The sequence below is a fragment of the Cornus florida genome, unplaced genomic scaffold, assembly GCF_030987335.1.
Source record: "Cornus florida cultivar Cherokee Brave unplaced genomic scaffold, ASM3098733v1 CherokeeBrave_3.0.0_Hap2_Chr07, whole genome shotgun sequence".
Lineage (NCBI taxonomy): Eukaryota > Viridiplantae > Streptophyta > Magnoliopsida > Cornales > Cornaceae > Cornus > Cornus florida.
Genome location: NW_026775577.1, coordinates 14,208,261 through 14,219,378, shown reverse-complemented (window position 1 = coordinate 14,219,378; position 11,118 = coordinate 14,208,261). Strand labels below are relative to the sequence as shown.

General features: G+C 32.1%; 1 protein-coding gene across 1 annotated transcript; it reads right to left on the bottom strand.

Moving 5' to 3' along the window:
• Window positions 1-5,739: 5,739 nt before the first annotated feature.
• On the bottom strand, window positions 5,740-8,581 carry LOC132266491 (MLO-like protein 10). Its single transcript, XM_059767373.1, has 2 exons — window positions 7,987-8,581; window positions 5,740-6,329 (listed from the first exon to the last, which is right to left on the bottom strand). The coding sequence occupies exons 1-2, from the start codon at window positions 8,107-8,109 to the stop codon at window positions 5,940-5,942; spliced, it is 513 nt and encodes a 170-aa protein (XP_059623356.1). The 5' UTR covers window positions 8,110-8,581; the 3' UTR covers window positions 5,740-5,939.
• Between the last annotated feature and the right edge of the window lie 2,537 nt (window positions 8,582-11,118).

Genomic DNA, 11,118 nt, shown 5'->3' with positions numbered 1-11,118 from the left:
TTTTATTTTCACTTATGTAATTAGAATTTTCTCCTCTAATTCGTTCCATTCTAAAATCTATAAATAGGGACATATGTAGAGGAGGTTGATGTACAAAATTAGTGGAAGAAAATAATAAAAGTTAGAGAATTTTTGTTTTGAATTTCTTTCTTATAATTTTTGTTATGAAGAGCATTTTAATTTTTATAATTTATTTTCTTATTAGTATGCTAACTTAAAAACCTTATCTCGAGGGAATGATGAAGCCACCATGGTTAACATGTAATTGAATTTCTTTCATGTCTTATTTTAATCTTCCTCTTTAGAACATGTCTTTTATTCTGTGTTATTTGATTGAAAAATAAATCAGAGGGAGGATTATTCGTGTTTGCCAATTAATGGTAATTCGGAGAATGCCTACTTCTATTACTAATGATTTACCAAATTAAATAAAAAATGTTTTCTCTTATTTAAGCAAGTGTTGTTTAATTTTATATTTTTCGTCATCTTTCCAAGTTGTAATTGGATTGATGAAGTGAATTGCTTATAAAAGGAAAATTGACAAGAATAAAAGAAATTTGTTTATATAGATGTATGGTGGTGAATTCCTTTCTTTAAGATTTTTCCTATTATTTGATCAGAAATTATTTAGTCTTATTTATTTATTTATTTTATTTTCAATATTCAGAAAATCATCAAATTGTTTTAAAAGTTCTTCCTCCTTAAAATTTGGTTTTGATTTTGAGTTCACGAGTTTAAATCTTGAATGTGTGGTTCGACTCTACTTATCACTATATCATTTTTAGTTTAATCTTTGCAGGTTTTTCTTTATTTTTGCACGAAGTGTAAAGAAGTAACGACAATATCCACAAATCTACACTCGTCAAATGTTAGGAAGCTTTGCTGTTGCACTATGCAATTCATACTATACATATGTTGATAGAATTTGTGATTCTTATTTATAGAAATATGAAATGAAAAATTAAATTGTTCAACTGTATAATTGTTACATGGTAGGAAAGTTAGTTTGTTGATGCAATATACATTCATTTAATAACTATAGAGTTCTTCAAAAAGTTGATAATACTTTATTTATTATGATAAAAGGTTTGACTATATAGCGAAGTATTGGAAATCAAACCAAAAACCGGGAAGGTTATCTGAGCCTCTAATGAATTCAGTGCACAATGGTGCCAGAATTACATGAAATGCAATGTTTCCTAGTGAGAAAGAACCATGGCTAAGGAAAAAAAAAAGATTAAAGGAAGAGTATGACAACTTTCCTGAATAAAAAAAAGCTCCCATAAAACAGAAGGTAATTATATTTAGATACAATTATTTATTTTTATGACCTAACCCATAACATAGGCTATGCATGATGTTTTATAATGGTATGGCTTTGAAGCAGGAGAAAAATGAAAAAAAAAAAATTGCTCACAAAGGTGCGTGGCACAAATGCACGATATCGAAGTTTCTTGAAGTAGTTGCACAGCTTGATAAAGAAAAGAGAAAAACTATTGAGGAGATCGGTTTTGGAAAATTGTTGAAGCTGAAATGTGCATATTTGTCTCGTAACTTATGCACGTCTTTAATAGACAATTATGAGGCCGATAATTGTCGCATAAGAGTTGAGGACGTAGGGTATATATCCATACGTTCAGCTGATGTCCACTCCATCCTTGGCATACCATTTGGAGTTCTCAATGTACACACACATGTCCACTTTTATGATGCCAAGTGGATCGATGAAGCTGGTTACAGCGACAAAGGCAGAATGCGTGATGATTTATTGTTTGACCAGGTTTTAAAATTAAAGGCAAATGATCAATTCAAGAGAGCATTTGTCCTCTTTGCTTGCTCCACTTTACTAAGTCCCCCTGGCAGAAATAAATGCCACCGGGGCTTGTTTAAAAGTGTTGATGACATTAATGCAATCAGTGCTTACAACTGGTGCGGCTATGTCCGCGATTGTTTGTTGAGAACTATTAAACCACCTACAAATGGGAAGTTGAAAAAGTCATATGGTAGTTGTTTGATGTTTTTGCAGGTATCATTGCTTTCATTGGTTTTTTTTTCTTGAGATTTCCTTTTTATTATGTGAGGTACATATTTAAAAATTGAAAAATAAGGCATGTATACTTTGTTTGTTCCAATTGAAAACAGCTGCTTTATATAATGCGTTGTGAGACAGAATATGGAGGTTACTCAGAGTGAGATATTAAAGCCATTGATTTTTGAACCTCAGATATTTTTCGTTCACGCGTACGATGGGAACTGGGTAATGGAGGTTTTGGTCGTGAACAGGTAATGGAGGTTTTGGTCTTGGATAGGTAATTTTTTTTTGTTATATGATAATGTAACGACTGGCTTATGTATATATGGAATGTGAATAGTTGGTGCCACTTAAGGCGAACACATATAGTAGCAGCAGAGGTGATGATGGCGCAGCCGAGGATGGCTTGGCCCCTTCTCCAACATGTGACACCACTTATATGAATGTATCATACAAAATAAATCATAACATACATCAAGTGAACCTCATAAAAGAAAATCATTTAAAGTGGGAACCAAATAAACGACACATCTTTTGAACAGAACAACATAATTTTTTACAAAGAACTATCAATAATTCAATAAATAAACTATCACATCTTTTACCTAACATTTTCACATTAATTTAAGTGATATAGATCATATATCCACACATTCATAAATTTTTCCAACATGTGACACCACTTATATGAACATATCATATAAAATAAATCCTAATATAATTGAAGTGAAACTCATAAAGGAAAATCAGTTTAATAAATAAACCATCATATATATATCCACACATTAATAAAAATTTTCAACATGTGGCACCACTTATATGAACATATCATATAAAATAAATCCTAACATATTTCAAGTAAACCTTATAAACGAAAATCATTTTATCTTTTAAACTGAACATGATAACTTTTCATAAACAAGTGTCAACAGTTTAATTAATAAACCATCACATATTTTTCCTAATATTTTCACCAATATAGAGTTCAAGTGTACCATATAAAAAATAAAAAATATATAAAAATTAATAGAAAATCAATTCAATAAAATTAAATTTAATGATCCACATATTACTATAACTAAATTTCACATTCCAAGTATATTTCAATGCAACAGTACAATTATAAATTGAATTAACTTAATTTTAATGCAAATCATTTTCAATGCAACAATAGAGATATCTCCACTAGAAAATATATTAAGATTATCTCTTAATTTATGATCCACATATTACTATAATTGAATTTGACATTCCAAATAAATTTCAATGCAATAGTAGAATTATAAATTGAATTAATTTAATTTCAATGTAAAAAAATTTCAATGTAACAGTACAGATATCTCCACTAGAAAATATATTATCTCTCACTTCAATTAACTGATTTTTCAAACAACACTTACACTGTTTTGTTTGTTCTTAATTTATTGAATAAAAAATAATTAAGAGGTTTTTTGACAAACAAAATATAAAACAAAATTACTAATATATCACAAATTGAATTACTAAAATCACATGTAAAATTGAATTATAAATTACTGCAACAGATCAGCCATTAACTATAATACTCTAAAAATCATATGTCAAATCTATTTTTTTTCTCAATACCCCCATCCTAATTATCAAATACCTAAAACTTAGAATCAATTTTGTATTAATAGTACAATTATTATCAACACTTATAACAGATAAATAAATTCACACACTCTGCAAATTTAACATAATTATGCAGAACAACAAACGAATTAAATATTAGCTTGACTCAAAATCATGAAAATGCAGAAGAACAAACAAACCAAATCTCGGCTAGCCTCCAAACAATGTAAACCAAGCTTCAAATTCTGGTATTACAGGATTCCATGCTCATCAGGAAAAATTACTAAGGCTGTTACCAAATGTCACCCTTGACTTGCCGCCAAATAAGATAAAGTTTGTTTTATAATTTCGAATAAAATTACAAATATTTCTAAATCACAACCTATGTATAATGACCGGCAACTTGCTTCTTGCCGGAATGTATGGTGGACTTCTGCTTCGCGCCGAAATATATGGTATACTTTTGCTTCTCGCCGGAATGTATGGTGCTTCTTCAGAATAGGTTCCCTTTTGTTTGTTTGAAGCTCGTTCCCAACCATGACAATACCGAAATGTTGTACACTTTAAATCGGAGCTTTTTTTAGTAGGACATTGTTTTGCTTGTTTGAAGAGGTTGCCGAAAAATTAGGAAGCTTGGTCAGATTCTTCTTTGGCTGGATTCTTGATCAACAGAGAGAGACCTGAATATCAAAGGGAAATAATGAAATTTAACTTGAGGATATAGAGAACACTTTTGGGGGGAAATGGTTTTTCAATTTTGGGGGGAAATTAAAATTCATTTTGTATAAAGAACACTTTCGTATAAAATTCTTGTATAAATAACAGATACATAGGTATGTATATATAGCTAAAGTAAATACCTTTTTTACTCAACCAGCCATGTCATGATTTTACCCCTCCATGGATAGCCTCCAGTGAGAGGTGCCTTGAAGAGGATTTTCCCCCCACAAAATCAGCCAACTATGGCAATGTGATGTTTCACAGAAATGCTCAAAGATATACAATTGCATGTGTATAGATTGACAACCAATACAAGTGAAACTGTCTGCCAAGCAGGCCCCACCTACTTTCTTTTTTGAGACCTACTATAATTATTTTTATTTATTTATTTATTTTTAGGGTACGTAAAGATTATATTAACAAACAAAAAACCCTATGATATATTGCAAGGGGAAAAAAAAAGTCACAATATTCCCATTTTCACCAACCTAGAAAATTGTGTGTGAACAAAAACATAGTAATGTCAGATAGAAAATTAGAGATGGGTATACAAGTATCCACCTTGTCCCCTATGAAAGGGAGACATAGCATAGAAGCCTAAGGGCACAACAATCATTTGCTTTCTTGAGAAAGATCAAAACCAAGAGGAGACCATAATATTTAGTCTAACTAGGGACTTGATTTCATAATTACACGAACCTCCGTGTTACAACGTTTGATTTTTGGGGAGATTTGAGTAATTTTGAAAATTGTAGGAGAAGTTCATGTAATTATGGCGGACTTTAAGAGAGATCAGTGTAATTTACCCTTTGTTTTATTGAGAAAGATCAAAATCAGAAGTTGACCATAATATTAGTCTAACTAGGGACTTTATTTCATAACTACACGGACCTCCATGTTACAAATTTTTTTTTGGGTAGGTTTGAGTAATTTTAGAAATTATAGAAAAAGTTCGTATAATTATGACAAATTTCAAGGAAAGTTAATGTAATTTATCCTCTATTTTCTTGAGAAAGATCAAAACCAGAACGAGAACATAGTATTTGTCTAACTAGGGACTTGATTGATTTCAGAGTAATAAAAGTGGAATGGGTCATTTCATTTGTAATTTGTAGTAGGTCAGTGTATACCAATTCGATAAGATAAGTTTCTTTTTTCCTTTATTTATAAAGAAATAGTAGTTTAAATCTAAGTCACACAATCTTACAACAGGTGTCGCTCTCACACTTTGAGCGCGCTCGCGTTCAAATTCTCACTATTTATGATTTAATTTTACAGCTTTATGTGACTTAAGTTTAAATCATCTGAAATACATTAGGATAACACAACATTTATATAACGAACATCATCTCAAATAAGAGGGTTTGAATTTATACATGCTCTCAGATTGAACCTATAAGCAAAATTTGCCCAGAACATAGGCAAAATTGTGGACTGAAAACTATAATTTATGAACAAGCACATCAAGTGTTACAATAGATGCCACTACATAAAATGAAGCTGCTTATCAATATTTATAAATTTTCTCAAAATACATGCAACAAAAAATCATACAAAGTGTCGATGGTTTTGGCAGCAATTTACAGCATCATCTTCACTTCGGCGGGGCAGGTTTCACAAATGAGAAGTCTTCTTCTTTTTTTCTGGTTTCTTCCTCAGTGTGGGGTACAATGATTTCAGTGTCTGAATCATCGTGGTCGACTTTTATAATCAAGTTGGAAGTGTCTGCTTCATAATCAGACTTTTCCAGGTCGTTGTTGGTGAATGAGCTGGTTGAGTGGCCGGTAGTCTTGAACCGGTGGAGTGTAGTTCCAGTGGAGGGCAATGTTGAGCCACCCATTGAAGCTGTTGGGCTTCCTCCACCAGGGGTTCGAATGGGGGATCTTCCTGTTCTCCCGTGCTTCTTCTTCGCAGCCATGTGCCACTTCTGAAGGGCCTTTGACGTGTGTTCATCAAAAATAGATTTCTTCATGTTTGAACCCATCTGTGAGTTCCCAACATAACATGAGGCCTGAGTTTAAATGATCCATGTGGTTTGCAGGCAATTGCTTGCAACCGGAGTGCAAACAATGGGAAAGCTCAAATTGGATAGCCAGTGGGTTGATTCTTCGTTACCAAAACAAAACAAAAAACAAAAACAAAAAAAAAACATATATATTGTTTTGCTTCATAGATACACAGGGAAAAAGTTTAAAGTGTTTTCCTATTGCTTCATACATAAGCAGGGATAAAGGTTAGAGTGTTTTCCTAATCAAAAAAAGGCTAAAGTTGAATTTAATGAAACCAACCCTAAAAATCAAAAAATAACCAACAAAAAAAAAAAAAAAAAAAATCATTTGTTAGCTACTCGGTTCCATAATTCCAAGTTGAAAGCCTCAAATGATCTGTCTAAAAATGTCTAAAAAACAGGAAGTACGTACTCTCCCTAACTAATCTGGTAAAATTTCTTTTATTCATAAATAATATTACTTTTGTGCCTTTATAATCACAATTTACGAAAAAGACAATTAAAAAAAAGGAGCGGAGGAGTAACATCCCGTCCCCCCTAAGTGCAACTAACCCCGGTCTTGGTGCAGTATTAGACACAGAAATTTGTAGCTACTGGAAAAGGCAAAAGTCTAAAATGCTGAGGACACGTGTCAGCAGCCTATTGGCTGATGACTCTTATTTTTCCTTTTCTTTTCTGGGTCTCTTCTTACTCCCCTCTCTCTACGCGATGAACCCCCAAATTGAAAAGGCGACGACGAAGCTCACGATTGACAAAACGGCGGACAAGGCGGTGATGAGCTTGGCTATGGCGGCTTGATGGAGACGGGCTGGCTGTGATGGCGAGGCAGGTGGACTGAACGGCAGCCGAACTCACGGCGAGCAAGGAGGCTTCGGACGGTGGAGAGGATGAAGACGGCCTCGACGGTTTCGGCATTGGATGATGTCGGCTGTGATGGACGGCGGGTGGTGCAGCGGCGGTGACGGACCGGCGAGCGCTCAGCCGTGAGGAAGAAATGCGGCGGTGGAGAGGAGCGGCCAGCAAGGATGAATGCAACCTTCTTGTTCTGTAAATGGGTTTTGATTTATTTTATTTTATTTTATTTTTACTCACTGTATACTAAACTAACATTTGGGTACAAAAGCTTCAAACTATACCTCTGAAACAGGCGCATATGTAAAACATACAACATATATATACATATATAGGCAGATACAGATATACTCCACAGATCGATGAGGAAGGAAGACAAAACGTGCCAAAGCCTGGTAAGATGCCTCCTTAGAATGCGTAGGTTCCAGTGTTGACACCAACTAACCCCTAACATTTATTCTTAAAAAAAAACAAGAAAAAAAAAAAAAAAAGGACAAAACGTCAGGCTTGTTTGGATACTAGTGGGGTCCAAATGTCTTTAAAGGTCATTATGGTCTTTTACATTCCGTAAGTGCAACCAAACAACGGGATTTCATGCTACTTCAGAAATTCAGGGATTTTTTTTCCTCATTAGGGTACAGTTAAGGGGGTTTATTGCACTCTTATCCTAATATCTAACAAAATGAAATGAAGAAAAGAATAGCAATATCAAAAGACAACAAACATGAAGAGGACCAAAAAAAAAAAAGGGGACAGGCGTGTTTATAATGGCAATACATACCGATCCAACTCTGTGAAGGATTTTTTCTAAGGCAATAGAGAGGATGATGATGACCGCACAGACACCAGCCACGGCCCATGTGGGTGTATTGTCAAACAACCTTTCCGCGCTTTTTTTAGCCATATTCTCTCACCTCCAGCCACAAATCAGAGACCTTTAGAGAGAGGAAAAAAAAAAAAAAAAGAATTCTAGAGGGAGAAAGGAGTTCAGACAGAGAATAGGCGCGTAATCAAAGTGTTTGTGCAAGCAAAGATTAGAGAATCTGGGTGGTGAGCTAGAAAACGAGCTGCATTTATTTTGGGGAAATTTGGATCAAGAAGAACCAAGTTTGTTTTCAGATAAATCTATGGTTGGTGGGGTAGTAGTGACAGAGTTCAAAGCCACAAGGAGTTTATAAAGGAGTGCTAGTTGCAATGATTTTATAGAGGAGTGTTAGTTGTAGTCGCGTGCTCGGGACGGGCTTGAATATGGAGCCCTTCCATAGTCACGCTTTTTATTGGTCACTACACGTTCATTCCTATCAGTTAAGGAGCTTAGTAGTAGTTGATTGCCTTCCAAAGTATAGACTTGAAACAGAGGTATGAGGCCGTTGGGTGGGAAAGATACTTGAAGTCGAAGAATTAGCGGATAAGAAAGATTCAATCATGCCTTTAATGAAGGGCATATTTGTAACTTTGCCACGAACATGCTAAGACCCAATCAGGGTCCGAACGTATATTATTACTCGTCAAACTCAATAATTTATTATATTGATTTTGACCATTTATTTCGCGGTGTTTTTTTTGGAATTTAAAAAAATAAAAAAATTCAATATACGCGGTGTTTGGAATGGGAAACTGAAGAAAAGAATATTGAAAATTCCTATATAAATAAAATAGTTATTGTGAAAATAAAAAAATAAATAAATAAATAAAGTGGTCAATGGGTATAGAATTACATGCTTACCCATATATATATATATATATAAAAGTTTATTGATCACAATTTCATTTTTCTATATTTTATTCGGACAAGAAGTTCAGGCACTCAAATTGTTTTCGTAAATCTCAACATTCTATTTTAAAAAATAAAAAGTACCATTAAACTATAATTTAAAAAAACGGTTAGAGAAAGTGTATGATGGATGGAAATAGTCTGATTAGGTTAACAATAAATGCTTGTATGACAAGTTGAGGTCTCATTTGTCGATGGTTGTGACCCAGCTCTTAAAAGGACATTTTCAAGAGTCTTCTGTCCACTACGTAGTTATAAGTTGATGGCCTTTACTGTTTCTCTCTCTTTAGGGTTTTTGTATCCAATTTTTAATTATAGCTCCTGACCACTCCTGTCTATTCATTGTTTTTATTTAGTTTCTTGTATGATTTTATTTTAATAGGGTTGGCCACGTGAGTTTTGTCTCTTCAAATTTTTTTTTTATTTGATGTCATTTTATTTATTATACTAAATTTAAAAAAAAAATTATTTTTAATAAAATAATAATAAATAGTTCAATTTTCGAATATACTTGATTGATTTAGGTGAGTACAACATAACTTCATACCATACTCACATAAATTTAACCCTTTAAAATAGTTATGTAACCATAGTTTTGATTGGAATCAAACCACTTAATACTCTCCCCCTTTAAGTTTAAAATATATATATATTAATATATATTAAGTCTATTCTCTTCCCTTGTTTATTCAGGAATAAACTAGAACTAAAAGGAGAATAGAGAGAGAGAAAAGTACAGAAAGTGGAATGATTTAAAAAATAATAATCTCCCTGGATTTTTTTTTTTTTTTTTAGTATTTCACTTATCACACACTAATAGTTCAAAATTAACAAGAAAAATAATCTAATTACAATTAGTCAGATTGGGATTTTTAGAGAAAAGTTATATTCTTTTCTTTTATTAATAAAAATTAATGGATTTTTCTTATATCATTGCTTGATGTATATTGCTAATTGTGAAGTTGAAAGAAAAAGAATTTAAAAAACAAAAGAGGTAGAATTATTTGACTTGCTTGCAAATCTTTTTATGACATTCAAAACTCTGTTTTCTTCTTACTCATGGTTTTGTTTTGTTTTTCCTTTCTATTTATAGTTTTTTTTTAAATGTTTTCTGAACTCAATTTTTAATTTTTATGAAGAAGACTGTAGGAAATGAATGCAATCGAATGATGGGAACTACTAATTAATATATATATATATACACACACTGACACACATTGAAAATGGTGGGAGCATAAAATTGGCGCATAAGAGTGGTCCAATATTTATGGACCACTTTAAACAATACCCACATGGATGCTGGTGCTTAACTCACTTCACACTTTCACAGTTCTATATTCATTTCAGTTTCAGTTTATTTTTCTTTTCTATTTCTTTTATTTATTTATTATTGTTTACTTTTTATTCTTCATTTCAAACATGAGACCGCTTAGACTTTGGGAAAATTAGAAATATTCACTGATGTGTCGTTGGGGTTCTTATTAGTCACATTTATAAAAATAAAAAATTAAACCCAAAAAAAAAAAAAACATAACATTTAATTATTATTTTATTCTCAATTTAAATTACTTAAAAAGTAACAAAAAAAAAAAAAAAATGTCACTAGAATAAAGTTTGGATATATATATATGTCTAGGGAGAACGTTAATTAATATATACACACACACACACACTGACACACGTTGAAAAGTATGAGAAGATTTAATTTCCGAAAAAAAAAAAGTATGAGTGTGTTGGAAAGAAAATGACAACTCATGATAATAAATGGATCTCTTAAAAAAAAAAAAAAAAAAAAAAAACCATAAGAGTGTATGTGTGTGTGTGTGTGTATATATATATATATATATATATTTCAGGTAAATATTTTTATTTTTTGGTGTTTTGCAAAGATTTAGGTCGAGATTGAATTTAAGTTCATCAAGTGAGGCATTTAAAATAACTAGTTGAAAATTAATAAATAAGTTATTTTTATTAGGTTTTATTTTTTTTTTTTGTCAATATTTTATGACAACTAAATTTTTATTTTCTAGACAAAAAATGTTAGAAGTAAAATTAGTAGATGCAGAGAGTTGAAACTTGATACTCCAAAATTCACCAAAGGTACTAATTCATTGGATTATCAAGACATTTGCATGACAA

Coding starts and splice junctions, on each gene's coding strand:
- LOC132266491 (XM_059767373.1), bottom strand. CDS start 8,109: ATGGCTAAAAAAAGCGCGGAAAGGTTGTTTGACAATACACCCACATGG. Junction 6,330..7,986: donor TCCTTCACAGAGTTGGATCG/GTATGTATTGCC, acceptor GGGAACTCACAG/ATGGGTTCAAACATGAAGAA.